This window comes from Solanum stenotomum, chromosome 2 (genome assembly GCF_019186545.1).
Source record: "Solanum stenotomum isolate F172 chromosome 2, ASM1918654v1, whole genome shotgun sequence".
Lineage (NCBI taxonomy): Eukaryota > Viridiplantae > Streptophyta > Magnoliopsida > Solanales > Solanaceae > Solanum > Solanum stenotomum.
The window spans coordinates 1,565,421-1,588,959 of NC_064283.1; the positions used below are offsets into that span (position 1 = coordinate 1,565,421).

General features: G+C 35.1%; 3 protein-coding genes and 1 long non-coding RNA gene across 5 annotated transcripts; 3 read left to right on the forward strand and 1 right to left on the reverse strand.

Annotated features, from left to right (window-relative positions):
* Positions 1-65: 65 nt before the first annotated feature.
* On the forward strand, positions 66-1,584 carry LOC125857173 (uncharacterized). Its single transcript, XR_007445601.1, has 2 exons — positions 66-1,347; positions 1,444-1,584. It is a non-coding gene; the product is annotated as an uncharacterized LOC125857173 (long non-coding RNA).
* Positions 1,585-2,609: 1,025 nt separating this feature from the next.
* LOC125855106 (V-type proton ATPase subunit c2) lies at positions 2,610-4,753 on the forward strand. The gene is made up of 3 exons (XM_049534778.1): positions 2,610-2,824; positions 2,911-3,196; positions 4,384-4,753. The coding sequence occupies exons 1-3, from the start codon at positions 2,746-2,748 to the stop codon at positions 4,514-4,516; spliced, it is 498 nt and encodes a 165-aa protein (XP_049390735.1). The 5' UTR covers positions 2,610-2,745; the 3' UTR covers positions 4,517-4,753.
* A 5,388-nt stretch (positions 4,754-10,141) lies between these two features.
* On the reverse strand, positions 10,142-13,904 carry LOC125856864 (probable LRR receptor-like serine/threonine-protein kinase At4g36180). The gene has a single exon (XM_049536511.1). It carries the CDS (start codon positions 13,719-13,721, stop codon positions 10,311-10,313), a length of 3,411 nt encoding a protein of 1,136 aa, XP_049392468.1. The 5' UTR covers positions 13,722-13,904; the 3' UTR covers positions 10,142-10,310.
* A 4,249-nt stretch (positions 13,905-18,153) lies between these two features.
* Positions 18,154-22,926, forward strand: LOC125854708 (protein ACCUMULATION AND REPLICATION OF CHLOROPLASTS 6, chloroplastic). 2 transcript variants are annotated; one of them, XM_049534291.1, is made up of 6 exons: positions 18,154-18,748; positions 19,604-19,828; positions 20,259-20,519; positions 20,611-21,580; positions 21,878-22,038; positions 22,467-22,926. In XM_049534291.1, exons 1-6 carry the CDS (start codon positions 18,182-18,184, stop codon positions 22,758-22,760), a joined length of 2,478 nt encoding a protein of 825 aa, XP_049390248.1. In that variant the 5' UTR covers positions 18,154-18,181; the 3' UTR covers positions 22,761-22,926. The 2 variants fall into 2 exon arrangements, with proteins under 2 accessions (XP_049390248.1, XP_049390249.1); XM_049534292.1 differs by having other exon boundaries at positions 21,899-22,038; positions 22,467-22,851.
* Positions 22,927-23,539: the final 613 nt, after the last annotated feature.

Sequence of the window (23,539 nt, forward strand, 5' to 3'; positions counted from 1 at the left end):
AGCAAAGGGAGTACATAAGTGAGTTTTCTAGATTGCCTTTTCCATCCCCTCCCCCCCCCAAGTGAGGAATGATCTTTATTCTCTCTGAAGGTGTGTGCGAATTTTCTGGGTAGTACATGCCATTTTTATGTTGAAAGTGAGGTGATTGTTTCCCCGTGTACTCACATTCTTTCAAGGGATAAGTTAGTCAAAGACATTTTCATTCTGCATTAGAAGTTTGCAATTGCTGAAAAGATGCATGCTATAGAATTTTATGCATAACACTAGTAATCTGTTGATTTCTCACATGCGTTATCTGATCTTATATATTTCCTTTATTGTCAGGTTAAGCATATAGCTGAGAGCTGAGAGACTACTTGGCAGCAGGAGGAGAGTCTTCTCTTTGGATGACTTACTATTTCCAGTCCTTACAGGTTGCTTTTCTTGATTTCACTCTGCCTTGCTATTTACTTTTGAGGGCCTGCTTTTATTTTGGTATCACCAATTAGAAATTGTGGTCATTTTTCCTCCTATTGTCTCACTCTGTTTCTCTTAAGATTTCAAGGAGATGGGTCTATCCATCAGGCTAGTAGTATACCCTCGGTTTGAGGTTGGTGAAATTTGATCGTATACAGCTCTGCAGAAACATATAACTTATCATATTGAACATCTTGGAATGGAGTACTGGTACCGGTAGTATGTGTACTACTGGCAGTGGATACAGATGAAAATATCAGCTATGCTGTTCAGTGCAGAATGATGTTGAAATGAGGAAGAGGTTCTTGATCGGATTGCTAACGTCCAGTCAAAATCTCTTGTTTTCCTCATGTTCAATGCGGTAGATAAAGATGGAAATATAAGTCTTCTGATGTTCAGGTCAGGCAGCAATACAAAGAGGAAGCCTGAAATTCTTTAGGCCAGTGATCATTGTTATTTTACTGGCCAATTGTAGTGGACTTTATAGTCTTTTAATTAGCCAAATATGTTTGTGCTGATTCTCTTTGCCGAAGTAACTATTTCCTCTTCCGTTATTTAGTTCAATGTCAGATTTCAATGTGCTAGTATGGAAGTCATATACATAACAGCTTTTACATAATTCCCTTGGCATGTAGTAACTTGTTGATGCATGATTGTGATTTCTGTGCTTATTTGTGCCCTAGAGAGCACTGCAGTTCATAACGTCACCTCCTACATCTGTTGTCTGCCTCTATCTACTGAGAAGTGCACACAAGATCTTCTATGTGCATTTAGTTCCTGTTTACTGTCACAGCGCACAAGCACTTGCTTGCCAGTAAGATTTCTGTTACAAGATAATTGATGATTTGCAGCTATTGATTCATCATTGCAGTTGCCTCTACCGATTTCATGGTATTATCTCCCTTCCTCCCCTGATATTTTCCCCTATTATCTTTGTTTAATGTTGCTTAAATGCTTAACAGTGCCTTGTCTTTCTGATTTTGACAGCGTACACTAATCATATGATTATGGTAATCAATGTTGAAGGTTGCAGCTGAGAAGAAACCGTTCCTTACGAGGCTTAAACGTGGTCGCTGAAGTTGAAATGACAGTGCTTCTTGTTAAGTAGTCTGCCCAGTGGCCTTATGTTTGAAATCTTTTGTTGGATTATGGTGTAAACATTTTATGGTACGACCTATTTGCCATTTTAGTGTTTTAGATTTTGTGTACAAATACGCTGTACGAGTCGTGTATGCATACTTAAAGACAATTGTTCCTTCGCTTCTATTCTTTTTTTTTTCTTTGAAACTTTTGCTCGATGTTGGTTAACAATTTCATTTCACTATTTTTAAATTATTTGAATTGTTATTTTATTTAGCATGAAATGTATGACGTACCATGATGGATAAATAAAGTAATCACGGGTGAAAATGAATAAACTAAATTGAGGTCATGGATAAAATGGATGGAGGTACTATGAACAAAATGAAACGAAACTAGAGATAAAATGGTGAGGTATTACCATGAGTGAAATGAAATAGAAGAATTCACAAAGTTTAAACATACAAGTTTGACAAAAGTTTTGGGATTTCCAAGCTAAATTTTACGTAAATATTTGATCTCTGTATTATTTCATTGAGGTTGGTATTGTTTTCTTATTAGTCTCTTTGTTCGTTTTTTATTTTTTCATTAACGTTATACTCGAGTCGAGGGTTCTTCGGGAATAGTCTCTTTAACTCTAACAAGTAGGGATATGGTCTCGGTATATTTTATCTTTTTCAGATTCCACTTGTGGTATTTCACTAGGTATATTGTTGTGTAATTGCTTTCATTTTCGTTCTCTCTTTTTTCCATCTGTTCCCTTTTTTTTGCGTGGGTGGGTGGGGGTTAAGCCAGGGGTCTATCGGAAATAACCTCTCTATCTCTACGAGATAAGGGTAAGGTCTTCGCGCGCACACTACTCTCTCCACACCGTACTTGTGAGATTATATTGGATATGTTGTTGATGTCGTGGATTCTTTCACAAGTAAATGTCTGAACTTTAGACACCGTATGTCTGAAATGGCTAAACTTGTAAAAATTTTACGTAGGATAGTTACGACTTAAATTCATGTTCCAAAGATGGGCTTTAGGCCCACACATACTTGTTTAATCACAGTCGGGTTAAGGCCCATTTATAGCTCAAGTGATGGATCAGGTTGACGATCTCAAATGTATTTAACAGAAGCATTTTAGATCAATCAATCAATCAATTCCAATAAACACTCAGATCGCAAATTACTTCAATTTCCCAGTTCGAAGAAGATAAAAATGGCTTCTACGTTTAGCGGCGATGAAACGGCACCGTTTTTTGGCTTCCTCGGCGCTGCAGCTGCCTTAGTCTTCTCCTGTAACTCTTTTTCCATTAGATCTAAGCTATGATTTTTTCAATTTTTATTTTTTGAATCTAAATCGATTTTTTTTTTGTGAATTTAGGTATGGGTGCAGCTTATGGTACAGCGAAGAGTGGGGTAGGAGTAGCGTCGATGGGTGTAATGAGGCCGGAATTGGTGATGAAGTCAATTGTTCCAGTTGTTATGGCTGGAGTTTTGGGTATTTATGGGTTAATTATTGCTGTGATTATTAGTACTGGGATTAACCCGAAAACTAAGTCGTATTATCTATTTGATGGATATGCTCACCTTTCATCTGGTCTTGCTTGTGGTCTTGCTGGTCTTTCTGCTGGTATGGCTATCGGAATCGTTGGTGATGCTGGTGTTAGGTATTTTACTATTTCTGCTAATTTTCTGTATTGTGTTTAATCATCGGCAGAACTGATATTGCATAGTTGATTATGTTTAATTATATGCTGGTATTGGGATAAATGTGAAGAGCATGTGGGTTTGGATCTTTAATCAGTTATGGCAGATTTTTTGTTACCTTTTGGCATTTCTATGTATGATCTGTCTGGATTTACTTACTAGCCAAGCTTTTATTGGTTGTCCTTTATTTAAAAGATCACTCTTTTATTGGTTGTCCTTTATTAAAAGCTCACTCTTTTATTGGTTGTCCTTCATTAAAAAAGATCACTCTTTTTTAGGATTTTCATGATTTGTCTGAAATGAGTAATGGTGAATTGTGTATTTGGCGGAGAGATATGAGGATACCAAATATTGTGGGTTGTTTCTTTCTCCTTTAAACTTGGGTCTCATTGCAACTCGATCTTTACTTGCATGTGGTTGACTGTGATAAAAATAAGTAGATGGCCTTTACTGAATAAATAGATCCTGGGTGATTGATTCTGTTTAAGGACTATAGAATTGTTCTTTATGACTGATTGGTGTAGATAGGGGAAGGTGCAAAAGAGGGGGAAGGGGGGACACTGGAGAGTGGTGGTTAATAACTTTGGGATATAGCAATTCTGCATGTTGGGGTTGGACTTAACTTTGGGATACAGCAATTCTGCATGTTGGGGTTGGAACGGGAAATTGGAGATATAATTCACCTTTAAAGATTCTTTTTCCTTTGTTAGTCTCAAGAGAACTTCCAGGGCAGCCTTGGTGTAGTGGTAAGAGTGCAATGCATGATGTATGTGTTAGGCGCATGACACGGGTTCAAATCCTGCCACTAGATTTATATTTAAGTGGAGAGGGTTATAGATGTAGGCAAAGTATCCATCAAGTTTAAAATCGTATGCTTAGCTATCAGACTTTTGCACCTTGGTGGCTTAACTGAGTACAGTTGCAGTCTCATGTTGTTGGCTTTGTTGGTTAACTAATGTAGGGGTTGATAGTCATAACTTCACTGCTCTTTCATTACGCCTCCTTGTGTATCATATTCCCTTTTCTTATATAGCATTCATATAGTTCTGCTAACTTCATTTATCCTTTACTCAGAAGAAGGTTTCCTCACTTCCGGTGAGAGGACAGACCAATTAATGGTGCATTTCTTTGTTTCTGTTGTTTTCAGAGCTAATGCACAGCAGCCAAAGCTTTTTGTTGGAATGATTCTGATCCTTATTTTTGCTGAAGCCTTGGCTCTTTACGGCCTTATTGTCGGTATCATCCTTTCTTCTCGCGCTGGTCAATCTAGAGCAGAGTAGAGAAAGAGTGTCACCTGTTCCATAATTGTGAAGTATCTTTGTGTTCTTCCTCGTTCGATGAGCTAGTTTGGCTGTTGAATTACATTTTGTTTAGTTTTGGCCTCCGTGATTATGTATTTGATTGCTTGGCTAGAAGAATTCCCTCAATAAAGATATCAAACTTTTCCGATATTTTTGAAAGACAATAATTGGATTGCTGTAAAATGTTCCCTGTATTAATTTATATTGACTTTACTTTTAAGCTTTCATTTGTTTCTGGATATCTTTGCCATTTTATACCTATTGACTTCTGCTACTTGGTATCAGCTTTGGATGATATTTTACTCTTCTGCTGTCTGAATAATTTAGGCGATACAAGTTGATTTGTATTAAAAAGATGGACAATAAACTTTTTATCTGCTTCCTGATTTCAAAAGAACTACTCCTTTCGTTTTTAATCTGTTTGTCTAGTTTTGACTTGATATGAAGTTGTGTTTGACCATAGTTTCGGAAACATATTTTACCTTTTTGAAAATATGAAACATGGCTTATATCCCTAATGGTATTTAAACCAGGAGTGAGTTTTAATTTTAGTGGCAAGATCAATGTCTAGAGGACATATTATTATTTTTTATTTTTTGGTTTATGTTGGCCTTTAGGGGAGACACATGTACTCCCATTGTTAGAGAAAATGAGATCAAAATTCAAATGACCAGTGATCATTAACATAAACTATAAGACACACTTGAATGTCCGTCGATTGGTTCCATGTGATGTTGCTAGTTTCATCGGTTAGCAAAGGCTAATCTAGAATTTTAAATATGGATGCATTACTAAAATTTTTGAAAATATATACATAATATACTTAATTTTATTTAGAGATCACAGATTCACATGCTTGATATATACTTCGTTTCAGAAGTAATAATGTCGAAGCTTGAAGGCCCAATTATGAAGCTACTTTTAACACAAACTAATGTAACTTTCCCTTACCGGGAAAATTTTCAAAACAACAATATTTTAGCCTTGAGTGGGACTCCTTAGCAATAGTTTAACTATTTATTAAAAATAGCAATATTTTAATTTGTTAAATGATTAGTTATGTATTTATTTTATTTTGATTAATTTAAAAAAATACAAATACTTAATAACAATAAAGAGAAAATCATGGAACCGAAAGTTTTAAAAAAGTAGAAAACGATTTTAAAACTATTTCAATTACTTTTTGAAAAGCTGGATGTTGCCATTTTTTATGTCAAGCGTTTTTTTTCTTCTTCCCTTCTTCATAATTCCAAAAAAATAATTTTGTTGTAATAGTTTTGTCTTCCGAATTAAACAATTGATAATATTCATAGTTTCTTCGAATTGAATTCGGCGTATTCTTTAAACGGATGTTTTCGAAATCCACAAAAATAATTATGTCAATTCCATTGGATTCAACAAATTTCGTCAGTTCCATTGGATTGAATAAATTTCGAAATCAGGTTATTCTTTGCGGTACTTGTAGGTTTAAGGGGCACAATAGGCGTTCGTGTAGGAATGGACCACATATTGTTTAGTTAATGATGCTTCAATTTTATATCTTATTAGAGTGGAATGTTTCCCAATTTCTAATGCCCTCTGTTTTATATAATTGTATTCCCTTCTAATGCCTCTGTTTTATATATTAGAGTGGAATGTTTCCCAATTTCTAATTTCCTAGAATTCTTTGAATATGTTTTCACTCGAAATGTATTCATTTCCATGTTATATATATATATATATGTATGTATTTATGCGTAATTACTTTAAATTGTAATTGAAAACATTGTATCAGTCATAAAAAAAATACAAATTAGTAGTAAAACTAATAAAATAATACTAAAAATACGTTTTTTGGTGAAATACATTTTTTGTGAATACATAACAAATATATTGAGTTGTATTCAAACTAAATTGTATTTATATTTCTATATCAAGTGTTGTTTTATTATTATTATTATTTTACTTTAAAATTGTACTTACTATTTCTCTTGATAAGTTATATTACAAAAATTCATGATGTATTTCAATATCAGTTAGTATCCCAAAACATCAGGATGTGTTTCAATATCATTTTGTATTTCCTTCTTATAATGTATTCATCGTAATTTTATATATTGTGTATTCATCAAACTTATCTTGCTAATACTACTATGATTAAAACTGCAGAGAGTATACACATCAATACCAAAAAATGTATTCTTACTAATAAATACAAAGCATTAAAATTATGAATAAAAAAGTTCAAGAGTTTCTACAGTAATAAAAACTCAACTTTATAACTTTAGAAAAGCAACCATAAATCATCTGGCCAAATGTCTTTTACCTTACTACAATACGGTTGTCACATTGACTATAAAACTTGTACAATATGCACATGAATACCAAAACTTCAAAACATTAAAATTATCAAGAAAAAAAAGTTAAAGAGTTTTTACATTAATAAAACGAGAACTTGATAACTTTAGAAGGGTTCCATAGCAATACAAAAACTAATGTATATTAACTAAGAATATTGAAAACACACCAAAAATATACAATGACTAATCTATTTGAATTGTATCATTATCCTCAAATGCTACATTAATCCTGCTATGTCGCGGAGGTGGTTCATTGTCACTTATAGCTCTGGCATCATTCTTTTGTTGGCCATAATTCCATATGAATTTCTAGATTCTACAAAATCTGAAAAATTAAAAGAAAATCACAAAAAATATTGAAAATCACAAATATTTGATGAATAACTAAACAAAATCACATAAAAATTGGAAAATTCGATTGGAAATCCATAATATATAGAATCGGTGATTTAAACATCAAATCAGAATAAATCAAAATGGATAATGGAAATTACCTTGCTAATTGAGAAATCTGCTTGAATTACTAAATAGATTTCATTTAACAATAAAGAAAATTTCTTGATTTACAACAATTTAGAACCTTTAAAAAAGATAAACATAAAAGGTGGGGAAGAAACGTGAATGGTGATGAAAAAAGGTTAATGTGTATTAGTTAATTTTTTTTTTCTTTAAACCGTTATCGGTATACAATTTGGTCCAATAAAGAACTCTTTCCCTAAATAAAACTAAAATCTGAATACATAATATTTTATAAAAATATTGTCATTTTGTCATTTTAAATAAATATTTTAAAGTGTTGTTATTATGACTAATTATGTTAGTTATTATGACTTAATTGCTAATTTTCCCTTACCGATTTGAGTGTTGCTTTACTTGTGGTGATGTATTGAATGGTGTGATCGTTTCGTCGTAAAACTAAAATTGTTAAAGTGAATCAGACAAAAATAATCTCTTCAATAATGACATGGTCAAAAGTATTTAAATCAAGACACTTGATAAGCAACTGATATAAATAACTATCATACAACCCATATCATGGACATAATTGCCGAACGACTCTCATCGAGTATATTGGAGATATTCGAATAAAAGAAATTTTGAATTTGCTTTTACCAAATAAACGAGATAGAAGTTCCATTGTTCGTGATGTTACAATGAATTTATCGTATTTTATAATGATACGTGATGCTACTATATGTATCCACATGGTACATGGATTATATTCTATTTAACATCACCAGCAAAGCAATCCATAATTCCAGTATGCCATTATTTTCGACCGTTAAGCTAGTTGATTCTTGGAACTTTCATGTATACTCCTTTTTATGAATATCAAAGTGTATATAACTGTAAAAAACGTAAAATAATAGTGGTACTATATACTTATTTATCGTAGTGTATGTATGTATATAACAATTTAAATATCTTTTGTACTTGGATAAAGAACCTGACTCTAAATGACAAACAAGTGATGACTTTTTATGAAAAGTGGTAGTAAATACTATGCAATAAATAATGACATTCACCATAGGTTAAAATTACAGCGATGTAAATTATATATCTGACACTGACCCATCATTTCAGTCAAGTACTTACTGATGTTATATAGACACTGTTCTGAAGACTCATAATTTACGTTGAGTCAGAAATTCACAAGACTTGGTTTCGTTCCTGCCTTACCCCTCGATGATATATATGTGCACGGATCGGAGGTAACAAATATCCTGTAAAATTAATTGAGATAGTGTGAATTACAGGGACAGATATTCCATAAATTTAGTTTAAATTTTCATTTGAATAGCATGATTTTAAAACTCGTATTGCATTGAGATGTGATCATTAAATTTGAATATGAACTTCTAGTATCAATATGAATAGTGCACGTATCCGAATATATTTACGACGAGCTAAATTTGCCTTCAAATATTGTTCACCTATAATATTTTTTCAAATATATTTAAGACAAATTATCACAATAAGACACAACAGAGGACCACATAGCTGGTCAAAGTATAGCTTATTTCCGTAAAATCCGACGTGGTTTGTTATTTGGACCAACCAATTCCCAAATAGCAGTAAAAGCACTTATCACCTAAATTAACACATAAAATATTGGTCCTAATTTCCTTTCCCCGTCTCGATGAAATGATAAGTACTCTTCCATTTGAGTCACAAATTTTGAGTTTGAGTCTTACTCGATACGAAGCCACTTTTGTAAGAGATCGATTTACCTTCAATAATCCAAAGTACGAAATTAATTTTGTTTGAAAATGTTTTACCTTCCATCTAAATTCAGTTGGATTTCAATACGTTCATTATTCAGACAGATGCTAACGTTTGGGACCCTACAATTTCCTTTTCCCATAAAAAGCTTTTGGTTTCAGTTTTCACTGTCACATTAACGGCTACTTTCTTACTCCTATTTATAATACTCGTAATTTCCACTTGTACCTATTCTATCTATTTTTTATTCTTTTCATTACTCTTTTGGCGGGAATTCCTGTTTTTGGTCCCACTTGATTCCCTGATTTCTGAATTATAAAAAAGTACATACATACCACTTTATTAACTACACAACATAATTAGTAACCATATACAAGTAATGATGTACTCTATTTGTTTTTCTTGAATTATATTGTATTCTCCGTCCCGAATAAAAACACAGATTAATCAAGAAAAAATGTCTTTTAAATTTGTGATAAAAAATAAGTTATAGATATTCATATAATTATATATCATGAGGTAAATCATAAGTTAGCGTTTGAACATAAATTTTGAAGTTGAAACTTAAATCTTTTTTGAACTTGTGATTTTTGGAATTTGAAGTTTTATGAGTGAAAGTCCCACTAATGTTGGTGACATATGCTCCTTGCATATATGCTTCACAACTTTGCTAATAGCGGTCATGCTTTTCCTTTTGATTAATGTTTTGATTTGCTTGAGCCGAAGGTCTAATGAAGACAGTCTCTTTACTTTGAGAACATAATGATAAGATATGCACACACTTTAGTTTTTACTCTCTCTAAACCTCAATTTATGAGATTACACTGGGTTTATTGTTGTTGTAGTAATGGTTGGTGATATCTATTTAATTGATTCACACATTATCATGAACATGTGCCTAATGAAACTATACATTTGCTCCTTGAGTAAGAAATATAGGAGTTCTCCCACTTCACAATGGTGAAGAAAGGTGAGATCTTTATTTGTAAATACAGAAAAGAATCAAAGGGTTGCAAATGCCATTGAGAAAATAGACTTGAAATATAATCCTTGCACAAAACCAGCCAACTCTTGAATGAACGATGTACAAACAAAATGATAATGAATGGAGTAACAATACATTGAAGAAATGCATGAACAACATTGAACTGAGAAAAATGAAGGACATTTTCTTGCAAATTGATTTCATTGCAAAGAATTGAATTTTCATATCACATTGGTGAAGGAAGAGTTGTAGGATCAGCTGAAGAGGGAATGTCAGGACCAACTCTGCAGCCTTCGAGCATGAATACAATATCGGTCATCGATGGTCTTTCTAGAGGATCAGGCATGGTGCAAAGCAAACCAACTTTGATTCCCAACAAGAACTCTTCCCATTCTGATGATTCAGGATCCAGTTCAAGCAACCCCGGCTCGAGCAATTCTGAAATTTGGCCTCTTTGTAGTTGTCTCTTCACCCACTTGACAATGTCCTCGTCCCCGTTGAACATTACTGGCTTTCTTCCTGTTAGTATCTCTAACAATACAATCCCAAAACTGTATACATCAGCTTCTTTTGTGGGTTGTCCAGTTAATGCCACTTCAGGTGCTATGTAGCCTGGAGTTCCAACTGGGGTGGAAGATGTTGAAGTCTCTGCTGGGGTTGCTACTAGGCTTAGTTTATCTAAACCAAAATCCGAAAGATGAGCTTCAAAATCTGCATCAAACAATACATTTTGTGGCTTTACATCCCCATGAATCAATGAAACTGAATGAAGGTAAGCTAAGCCACGAGCAATGCCAAGAGCAATCAGGTGGCGCATTGGCCAATTGAGCACATGGCCATCCTGATGAGATGCCTCTTGTAAAAGTGTGGCAAGATTTCCATTAGGCATGTAATCGTACACAACAAATCGAACATCAGGTGGCGGTCCTGCATAGTATCCACGAACAACAGTCAGATTGCGATGTTTCACCTTGCCGAGGGATTCAGCTTCCTTGCGGAATGTGTTCACTTCGATTGATGTATCAGGAAGACGGCGGATAGCCAAGACCATTCCATCTGCAAAAGTGGCTTTGAATACTAGGCCATACTTTCCACGGCTTAACACATTTTCCTCGTCAAATTGTCGTGTCGCTTCTAAAGTCTCTGCATAAGTGATCTTGTTGTTAAACATAACAAGCTTTGGACCTCCATTCTCTCCACTTCCACGGCCCCCTTCTCCTCCTGAACTCGCACGGCCTGGGCTTCGCTTCTTCCCTTCAGATGAACCTCTTAACTTTTTGTGCCAAAGTATAAGGCCGTAGATGTATCCACAACAACACGCTGCCACGAAAAAGGCCCCTACAGCAGCCAAAACAATGAATAAGATCAACTTCTTTCTTTTCCTTTTACCGTCGTTGCACTCCTTCAATGGCTTTCCACACAAAGCATTATTCGCAGCAAACAAAGAAGGGTCCTTGAACCGAGAACCCAACGCCTCTGGAATCTCACCCTCGAGATGATTATGAGAAATATTCAAGTACCTCAGGCTGGAAATCAGAGCCAGACTTGAAGGAATTGATCCATTCAAATTATTTGAAGAGAGATCCAGCATTTCCAAGTTTGATAATTTCGACAACGACTCTGGTATGTGACCTGAGATATGGTTAGAATCCAACAAGAGAGTAGCCAAAGACAAACAATTAGAGATGTTTTCAGGGATTTCCCCGGTTAATCCATTGTGGCCCAAATCAAGCTTCCTTAGATGAGATAAATGTGAGAAATCCTTCGGAATTTGACCTGTTAACTTATTTCCTCGAAGCTCAAGCACTTGAAGGCCGGAACAGTTACCCAACTCTGCTGGAATTGAGCCATTAATACCACTTTTAGACATAGAAAGAACTTTCAAGGATGTAAGGAAACCATATGTCTTCGGAACTTGCCCATAAAAGGCATTAGATGACAGATTCAAATATTCCAGACTAGATAAACTGCTAAAACCTTCAAGACCATCCCCAGTGAACATGTTCTCTTGTAAAGCCACAACTCGTAGACTTGGCAACCCGAAAATGTCAAAGGGTAATTCACCAGATAGGTTTTGCTTGCTCACATCAAGAGTTGTCAACCTCAACAAACTTCCGATACTAGTTGGAATGTTCCCTGAGAACCCACAATTGCTAACATTTAAAACCTCTAACCCATGCAAGCTTCCAATTCCTCTTGGAATTTCACCATAAAACAAGTTGCTGGACAAATTCAAACTAGTCAAATTGCTAAGCAACATAAGGTTTTGAGGCAAACTCCCATTCAAACCATTCATGCTCAAATCCAAAAACTCTAGCTGATAAAGACTCCCCAAACTATTCGGGATCGAACCAGAAAAGTGATTCCCATTAAGAGACAGCATTCTCAACCCTGTCAATTTACCCAAGAACTGTGGAATCAATCCAGAAAACCGATTTCCACCTAAATCAAGTACCCCCAATGAACCAAAGTTCACAATACTAGAAGGAATATCACCAGTTAATGTATTGTTACCCAGTCTAAGCTCCTCAAGAAACCTTAAATTCCCTATATCATTTGGCAGAGTTCCAGAAATTGCATTCCCGGAGATATCAAGAACCTTCAACGACGAAAAATTCGTCAACCATTCAGGAAAAACACCATTAATGTGATTCCCGTGAAGGGTCAAGACCTCTAAAGCACTCAAACATGTTGCATTCCCAGGTTTAGTTAAACCCGTGATTGCATTGAAACCCAGCTCAATGATCCTAATAGCATGAGCATTTACTGACCCATTACAGAAAAATGATGCAGGGACCACACCAGATAGTTGATTTTGCGACAATGAGATTACCTGTAAACTGGAAAGTGAACCGATTGTTGCTGGGATTAGTCCTTGAAGATGATTATCACTAGTGCTCAAGTGTATTAATGTGGAAATGTTAGAGATTGCTGAAGGTATAGTGCCGTAAAGTTGGTTAGAATCAAGCCAGAGATACTCTAACTTCTGTAAAGCTCCGATACTCGCCGGAATTTCACCGGAGAACCGGTTAAACGACAAGTTTAACAGTTCGAGCTGAGAACCAGCTGAAAAGTTACCCGGAATGCCACCGGAGAGGAGATTCGAAGAAAGATCGAGAAACCGAAGACTTGCTGGAACATTACCAGAGACATGACCGGAGAGGAAGTTGTGAGCAAGGTTTAAAACTTGAAGATTAGTGAGGTTCGAGATAGCCGGCGGGAGTTCACCGGAAAAAGAATTGTAATGGAAGTAAACAGCGCGTAGCAAAGCACATTGAGCTAAAGAGCGTGGGACAGAGCCATTAAAGTTGTTAGAATGTAGGCTTAACCTCCGTAGCTGGCGAAAATTACCAACCTGGTCAGTTAGCCGTCCACTCAGCTGCAACCCAGGTAGGCGGAGTTCACGAACTCTGCCGGCATCACACAGAACCCCACGCCAATCACACGGAGCTAATGTGGTAGAAAAATCCCAACCGTCTAATACCCCAAGTGGGTCTTCCAAATTCCTTTTGAACGACATTAAGGCTTCCATTTCCGTCTCTGTAACGTTTTCGGCCATGGAAAAAACACAGGAAAATAGCAATGTAAGTGCCACCACCACCAATGGCGGAGAGAGAAGAAAAGTAGCCGTTGACATGAGAAAGAGTGGTGGTGAGTAATGATAGAGAGAAGAAGAAGAAGAAGATCAAATGGAGGAAAAATCAAGAATGGTGGGTGTTAATGGAGTTTGTTATGGAAGTGGGGAAGAGAGGAGCGTATGAGCTGAAAAAAAAAAAAAGTTTCAGTTTCAGAAGGAGAAGAAGAAGCAGCACTGACAAAGACTAACGCCATGTGTTGAGCTATGCACTCTGGCTTTTGGGACTAAATATTTATTTCATTCGATGTTTACGACAAATTAATACTCTTTGGAGTCATTTACTATTAGGCATAAAGTATAATGATCTCTCATAAAATGTAAGATTATTTTATCTTATTTTTTAATTGAAAGTAATTATTCCTTTATTTAACATATTGATAAAATAAGTTATCTTATATATGTATATATATATATGATGAGATAACTTATCTTAAAATAGTTAATTCACAACCAAAAAACCCCTTTTTGTCTTAATTTATGTATTAGTGAGGTATTTTTTTATTTTCAATAGTCAATTTGATTAATTTTGTTCTATAAGGATAGTAAGAGCCAATAACTTCATGTGTGTTTATTGGTTGATCGCTAAGGTTTAAAGCTAAAGTAGATTAGATTAATTTATTATTTTAATATTAAAATTTAGATATTTGAAAATGATATTTCAAAATCATAAATTATAATTCTTTTTATATCAGTAAATAAAAAATATATTTTAAAATGTTGATAGATATTTACCCAGTTAAATCATGAAAATGGAAAAATAATAAATAAATTGAGTAAGGGAGGGTACAAACAACAACAATAACAAGTACGAGTATATTCAAACCTTATCTCTTAATGATATAGAGAGGTTGTTTTCCATAAACGTTGATTCAATAGAAAAAGAGTATAGTTAATCATAATTAAGTGATTTAATGTAAAAATTTATATGTTAATTAATTATATAATTAAATAGAAAAACTTTATAATCATATATATATATATATATATTTGTTGATTTGGTGTAATTATATGTGGATAACTTTTACCCTTTGTAGGTGCCTATGAGTTTCTCTTTTTATATTTATATTTACCTTTCTGTTGGTCTGTTTCCCCTTTTACCTCTTCCCAGAAAATTGTTTTTATTCGCAACAGTAGAAATATGATGGAAGTGATTTATGGAAAAATCTTTTGGCCAGAAAATTTGGCTAGAATTTGATCAAAATGATATTTTATCTATGCTATTTTATTTTTTAAAATATTTTTACCCTTTTAATTTTAATATCTTTTAATTAAAAAATTGAAAAAAGATCCATTTATTTTAAAATAAAAAAAATATTATAATTTTTTTAATTTTCTGGCCAAATTCTGACCAAATTTTCTGGTCATTTAGCACTTCGATGATTTATTTATACAACAAATTTTTAATCTAATGTAATAGTACATAAATTAGATAAACGTATCCTAGGGGAGATACATTCCAAGGAAAATAATTTAAATGTGCCATTAAACTTAACAAATAGATATTGAGTTGAATTTATTTTCATCGTTATTAAAATAGATTATATTTGTTTTTATTGACACAATATATGTGCACCTTTTACAAGGATAAATATTCACAACAATATATCATTCGATAAATTGAAATCTAAGCAAGATAGAGTATATATAAATTTTACCCCTATCTTAAAATAGAAAAGTTATTTCGAATATACCTTTGATTCAAAGACAAAACGTGCGGTAACATTAATTTTTTCGTACTCATCAACTAAGGGACATTTTTAAATGTTTTTACTTCTTAGATTACTCAATTAATATAATTTATCATGAAAAAAGTAGTCTTTAAAAGGGGCTGAAATGAAGGGTTTACTACCTTTCTGCGGCTTTTGACAAAATAATTCTATGATTAATTGACAATATAAATAGCAATTGGCAATGATTAAATGCGACTTGATTCTTTGTGTTTTCTAGTTGAGAGGGTCACGTAATTAGGATCAAACATTAAAGCCGATGTTCACTCCTTTAGCCTGATTTCTTCATTATACATGTTCTTTAAAGTTTAGATTGATTAATAAATAAAGCCATTTTTCTTTTCATTTTTGCAATCAATATCATCAATTCGGGGCCTCTAAATTTCGTGTCCAATTACACTTTTTTAATTTCTCTTTTTTGCTACCCGATATTCAATATCTGCACTAGTATCTCGATAAATTTGGACTCATGTCGTGTTGGATTATTAGAAGGACAAACTCCAGCCCCATACGATAAAAATTTCACGAGACAGATTGCTAGGACGTCGTCACGTGTGTCTAAACTTCAATAATCGTATGAAACTTCAGACACAATAATTTTGACACTGTCATATGTGTTTGAACTTCAGTCATATGAAACTTTAGACATTGTGTCTGAAGTTAAGACTTTGTCAAGAGTAACTTTATTTGAAATTATTCCGAAATGTGTTATACATGCAAAAGAATAATAATAAAAAAAAAAAAATAACTGAGCAAATGTCAAACAACAACGTCAAAATCAAGTATCCGTGCAATTTACTCCTCACTACTAGATTTTTTTCTATTCCGGCCTAAAGCTCAAATCCAAAACTTCTGTTAAGAAAGAAATTCTATTCATTTCTATCACAAAGAAATTCTATTCATTTCATCACAACTTTTTATGGTGGTGTGTCCACTTGTTCCATTGTCATTGCCTCTTTCAACTCCATATCACTTTTAAGATGTGAGGAAGTTGAATGCAATAAACAATATTCTTTGGACCACTCTTCACTATCACCCACTACTCAAATTCTTATGGTTGAGATATGGTATATGTTGAGTTGGTTTCATGTAGATAGGGGAGAGTTAAGTAGTATACATAGATGTAGTTACTAGTACAAAAGATATACATTGATATTATTTATGTCCCTCCAAAAATAGATAACCATTTCTAACAAACTAAACATCCTAATAATAGTAACATTTCTCGTTATCTCTTGTCTATATGGGGTCTCTTGGTTTGCCACACTACCAAAAATAATTTCATCATAAAAATTATGCGTAAACTATATACTCATATCAGTTATATATGAAAGTCGCTTGCTATCTTATGGAGGATGAGAAGTGAAATAAGAATTCATATATTACTAATACATGAATAAGAGTAACTAAATTTATAATACTCCTTGAAGTAAGCAGCAGAGCCAGAACCATGGAAGAGGGTTCAATTGAATCAATAACTTCTTTGTAGAACTGTTAACTTTTGAATCCTCTTATTCAAATTTTTGATTTCGCTATTAATACTTAAAGGTAATTACTATTACTCCTCACGTAACCAAATGATTATATTAAGATGGTATTACTCATACAATTAGGTGGAATGGTGAAATAATAGTCTCTATTTTAATGATGTATTCAAGAAAAAGAAAAAAAGAAAGATAAAGACACATTGTAAATAAGATTAGGGACCATGATTAAGATGTTGTTAATTATAAAAGGTGCATGCTTTGAGTCAATCAAATGACTATAAATGTCAACTATGACAAAATAAATACTTTAGTGGTGTTAAATGGGACCACCCACTAATTATAAGGACGGAATATCAATGAAATTATTGCAATATTCAAACTTATTCAGATTTGATATTCAATGATTTAATTTGGTTCGATGTAAACGCGATGATAATAAAAAGTACGGAGAGATTTTGATTCCGATCCCTTAATGTAATGAATTTAAGGTTGTCCTTTTTATTGTTGTACTTGCAGAATGTGAGATTGAAGTTGTCTTCATGTTTTGCCAATGGCGATATGTTCCATGTCATCTGGTTTTTTGTGTTTGTCAAATAGAAGTGGTCAGCTTAAACATTGCAAGTAACTTCTAAAGCTCTATTTGTTTGTTTTTTTTCTTTACAAATATGACAATTTTACGATCGTCAAAATCATCGTGTTTTATTTTCATATAATATAGTTGTTATATGTGTCACAAACATTTTTCAATACGAAATAGATTTTCCATAAAACATTTTCCTTCACATAAGATTATAAACCATCCCATTTGAAGCACAATTCGTCCAATTTCATCCCTAAAAAACCCTTTAACGGTTGAGTTAGAATGTGTCTTTTGTAGTTTTGTCCTTATTTTGTGTTGATCTTTAATTCTTAGCCCTCAAAATAAATAAATTTTTCGCGGGACATACAGTTAAATTTTTGCATCATAATATCTCAAAAATTATGCACCGCTACGATAAGTTCAAAATTGAAGATCAGTTCATTCGAAGAGCAAACCGTGCAATTGGAACATTACATCCATCTAATCATTCAAATGAAACGGGCCTTTCCACTATCCATCCATAAGATCCAGTTTCCAAGCCCAACAACAAGAAATGTCTAGCCCATATCAAAAGAGTCGGCCCAATTGCATTACGAGTGAGCAAAAAATATCTGAAAGAGGTAAAAAACAATGAATTATGAGCACATTTTGAAAGCTTCCTTAACAATGGAGGCATTAACACAGCTAAGCTTTGGCATTTGTACTCCACGCCTTTCATCACCATTTCAACTAGCCGCCGCCGGTGGTAAGAAGCCGCCGAGACTCAATGCCGTTAACGGAGGAGCTAGTAGTGTTACCGGTGGAACAAGTAGTTTACCTACTAACTTCTCCGCTAGTAAATGGGCGGATCGTCTTCTCGCCGATTTCCAATTCCTTCCTTCCACCACCACCTCCGACTCATCGGATTTCCAGAATTCAACTTCTACAACCTCCGTTACGACTATTCCTCCTCCTGTTGCTCCTTCAGACCGACACATTTCAATGCCTATAGACTTTTATAGAGTACTTGGTGCTGAAGCTCACTTCCTCGGTGACGGTATCAGGAGATGCTACGATGCTAGAATTACAAAGCCGCCGCAGTACGGATACAGTCAGGAAACATTGATTGGCCGACGGCAGATTCTTCAAGCTGCTTGTGAAACCCTTGCTGACTCTACCTCTCGTAGAGAGTACAATCAAGGCCTCGCTCAGCATGAGTTCGATACTATTCTAACTCCTGTCCCCTGGGATAAAGTACCATTTTACCTTCAATTACTCCATTTTTTTTATTTACTGCCCGCATTCTTAATTGAATAATTTTTTAGTTAATTGAAAAGTGCTATAGGGAGTTTGAAACTTGGATTTATGTTCGGCATTAAGTTTATCTGTGTTAACTTAGGCTCCCCAAGTAAGCCAGGTTGATCTTAGATGCCTGGTTTAATTATATACTATCTGTATATAGCTAATAATTGTAGCATGTTGCTTATCATATTTTCCAAATTACCAATTGCAAGTAGCAGTGAATAAATTGTAGAAGTTTGTAGTTTTAAGTTATATACAATGAGAGCGTCTAGGCTTAGTTCAAGTCGCAAAGGTTGAGGGACTTGTAATTTGGGTCATAAGTTCCAGCTATGCGAACTAAGCCTAGTATTTAAGTGGAGAAGGATAGAGGGATGGGCCCTTTATTTCTGAGTTTTGAAGGCTGCGTTGTTCCTAAGGATTGGGCCAAAACTAATTCCGCGGTTATAAGAAAAGATTTTATACAGTGAGAACAACATGATCAATGTAGTTTAATGAGTTGTTGCTTTCCTTATTTTCCAGATTACCAAACCACACTTACTATTGGTAAAGGTAATTGTATAAGTTGTGCAAATTAAAGAAATTTTTTTGTACATGACCAGTGTAAATTTAACCTGTTGTAGCATGTCACTTACCTATTTTCCAGATTATCAATCTACACTTACTGCTAGAAATTACTTGTAATTAGCTCTCAATGCATAACTAACTGATAGTGTAATAAAAGTTGTGCCTGGGTTGGTTATAAAACTTAAATATTCTAAAGTTTTAGTGGGATGCAAAGAATTTAAAAGAATGTCATGGCTTTTACAGGTTCCGGGAGCAATGTGTGTTTTGCAAGAAGCTGGTGAGACTGAAGTAGTTCTTCAGATTGGGGAAAGCTTGCTGAAAGAGCGGATGCCAAAGTCATTCAAGCAAGATGTGGTCTTGGCTATGGCACTCGCATATGTTGACCATTCGCGAGATGCGATGGCACTTTCACCTCCTGATTTTGTTCAAGGTTGTGAACTGCTTGAAAGAGCACTTAAGCTGTTGCAGGTATAGTGACTTCTGATGATATGAGTAAGTTAGAGTGAATGTGATGGTATATTTGAAATTCTATAAAGGGAACACACATGGAAATAGCTGTTTTCTTTAGTTTATGCACTATGATTACAGCTTTTTTACAGCTGCAAATGTCTCTTAACAAACTACTCTAGTAGTGGAAGAGGGTTTGTATCGTTGTACTGATTGCTAACTTCATTTTGATTTACCTATTAATGAGTATAGCGCTCTTCTTGGTCATTCATCATTCAATAGTCTTAGATATTGTTTGCTTTTGGTAATGTTTGTGTGTATGGTGTGTGTGCCTCTGCACTATTTCTTCCCCTCTCGTCTGCTTGAATGCTGACGCATGCCTTTTTTGGGGGGAATTGTAAGCTTACAGTGAAGAGCAAATAATGAGGAACTTTCTGCCTTCATTTTCTAGGAAGAAGGTGCAAGTAATCTTGCCCTTGATCTGCAATCCCAGATAGATGAGACGTTGGAAGAGATAAATCCACGCTACGTACTTGAACTTCTAGCTTTTCCTCTTGGTGATGAATACCGAATGAAAAGAGCAGAGGGTCTTCAAGGTGTGCGCAATATTTTGTGGGCTGTTGGAGGAGGAGGAGCAGCTGCAATTTCAGGGGGGTTCACACGAGAAGATTTCATGAATGAGGCCTTCCTACGGATGACAGCTTCTGAGCAGGTTGGCTTAACTTCATTCATATATTTTTGGTTTCTTTTGTAACTGTTCGTTTCACTCCTTTTCTTCATTTTCCTCTTCTTCTTTTTAAAAGGTGGACCTCTTCGTCGCAACGCCAAGTAACATTCCTGCAGAAAGCTTTGAAGTTTACGGGGTGGCGCTTGCACTTGTTGCTCAAGCTTTTGTTGGAAAAAAACCTCATCTCATTCAAGATGCTGATAACCTTTTTCAGCAGCTTCAGCAGACCAAAGTTACAGCTTACGGCAGTTCTGTGTCTGTCTACACTGTTAGAGAAAACCGTGAAATAGACTTCGCTTTGGAGAGGGGCCTTTGTTCACTGCTTGTTGGAGAAGTCGATGGATGTCGCTCATGGTTGGGCCTAGACAGTGAGGACTCCCCTTATAGAGATCCATCTATAGTGACTTTTGTTGCAGAACACTCGAAGGATGACAACGAAAATGATCTTCTCCCTGGACTATGTAAGCTTTTGGAGACTTGGTTGATGGAAGTGGTCTTTCCCAGATTTAGAGAGACAGAAGATGTCACTTTCAAGCTTGGAGACTATTATGATGACCCTACTGTTTTAAGATATTTGGAAAGGCTGGAAGGTGGTGGTGCTTCACCTTTAGCTGCTGCTGCAGCTATTGCAAGGATTGGAGCTGAAGCTACAGCTGTGCTTGATAGTGTTAAGGCTAGTGCAATTCAGGCATTACAGAAAGTTTTTCCTGCTGGTGATGGGGAAGGCAGCGTAAGACGATATGGCGACAATGAGATGAACGAATTTGATATTGCCAAGCCATTTGAGGATCTTGGAGAACTCCGTGATCAAAATAATTTTATCACGACTGTTGGGGATCCTGAGAGAAAGAGTTCTAACTATCAAGAGCAAGATGTGATAACTGACAGAATAAAAGATGCAAGTGTGAAGATTATGTGTGCTGGAGTAGCGGTTGGGTTCTTGACTTTGGTTGGATTGAAGCTTTCTTCCTTTAGACATGGGTCTTCAGTTCAACATAGTGCTAGTGCTACTGGTTCAGCCATCGCCTCGGATGTCATCAATGTGGGTATGACTCACTGACCATTTTAGTTTCTAAATAACTCTCGGGGTGGGTTCGCCAAATATGACCTATGGAGCCATGCTCTTTTTCTTTTCTCTGCTGCTTCATTCAACGACCTGGATTCGAGAGAAAATATCTTATAATTTGTTACAAGTGGTAGTTGTACAGCTATCTAATAAAAATTATCTTCTTCTGTTATTGTTATTATTATATTTTTCTTGAGTCTGGGGTTCTTTTAAATTCTTGTGTGAGGGTTTCAGTTCTGCTTTCTTTCTCCAACCTTCCCTTTCTTCTGAATTTCAGAATTTTTATCTGCTACTGCAGATGCCTCTGCCTCACCAGTTGAAAATCCTCTTGAGGTTCCTAGAATGGATGCAAGGCTTGCAGAAAGTATAGTTCGGAAGTGGCAGAATATCAAGTCCCAGTCTCTTGGAACCGATCACCGTCTCAACAGATTGTCAGAGGTATGAATATGTAATGCCTTTCTTTTTATAGTGTTGATTATTTTTCACTAGTATGATATGAAAGGCAATAGAACCTGAAAGCCTTGAGACAATTCTTAATGGATTTTACTTCCTGCCAAAGCAAGGGGTAGGATTGTGTGTTAGCTGCTCTATTTCAATTTCTATACAATGTTATGATATTATCTTTATAGCAAAATGCCATATGCACAACTGTTTGTAAGAGCAAAATGATTTCTTGTAGAATTCAGCTGCTCAACACGAGTTGTTTTGCTGTACAAGTACTAGACAAACAATTGTTTAGTTGCTCATGAGGAACTACCCAGCATCTTTTTTTTTGTTTGCTGTAGTCCAAATGCAGCTTATCCACCTCTTTTCAATTTCTGGTGTCATCTTTGTATTTTGCCTGACAACATTGTTCAAAATGACAGGTTTTGGATGGTCAGATGCTGAAGATTTGGACAGACCGTGCAACAGAAATTGCGCAGCATGGTTGGTTTTGGGAGTACAAGCTTTTAAACCTTGTCATTGACAGTGTGACTGTCTCAGCTGATGGCCGACGTGCTACTGTGGAAGCTACTCTCGAGGAATCAGCAAGCTTAACTGATGTAGCCCATCCGGAGAACAATGACTCATACAGTACTACCTATACAACTAGGTACGACATGTCCTGGGCAAACTCCGGTTGGAAAATTGTGGAAGGAGCCGTTCTTAAATCGCGATAATGGATGTATATGTTTACAAAGTTTCATGTAAAGTGCATCTTTTTGTTTATTTTGCTTTACTGTCAAAGTCAGGTAAATGGTTAGTTTTGGCATAATTGTAATGTACCTTTGTTTCGATCATAGAATTGCTGAGTGTAGTCGAAAAAATGATCAGGATTCATCTCGAGTTAAATGCTATAATGAAACCAAAGGTAGGTTGTTGCTGGATTAGTGTGGAGTATGATGGATAAGTTACTATTTTAATCGCTTCCTTTTAAGGACGTTTTATTTACAGGAACTTACACCCTAGTGCCTTTGGATGATATAATTTACAAAATATGTACACAACGTATTGGGTGTGTATACTTTGGTCATTTTTGTACATAATTTTGAAAATTAGTTGGCTTAACTGCATATATTGATAAGTACGTATCCCAGGAAATCAATCATACAAGAAGGAAAAGAAAGTTTTGTGGGTTTATATTCCAACCAGAACAAAAAAACTGCAAAATATGATGCCTTTTGAAGACAATTATCCTATGCTGTCCCAATGATTTTGAGTCTTATTTTACATACATATAAGCTGCAATATATCTTCCACTTATATCTACATACAGGGATGACTCTCTGAACTTGAGATCTCGAGGTTGTGGATTGAATTTACATAATGTACATTGATAAAGCTCGTTCATGAGTAGGGAGAAGGTGTATGGGACATCTTTTGTGTATATTTAGATACTATGGGGGAGGTTTAACTTCTAAACTTTACATGAATTAGGTGGGGGGGGGGGGGGGGGGGG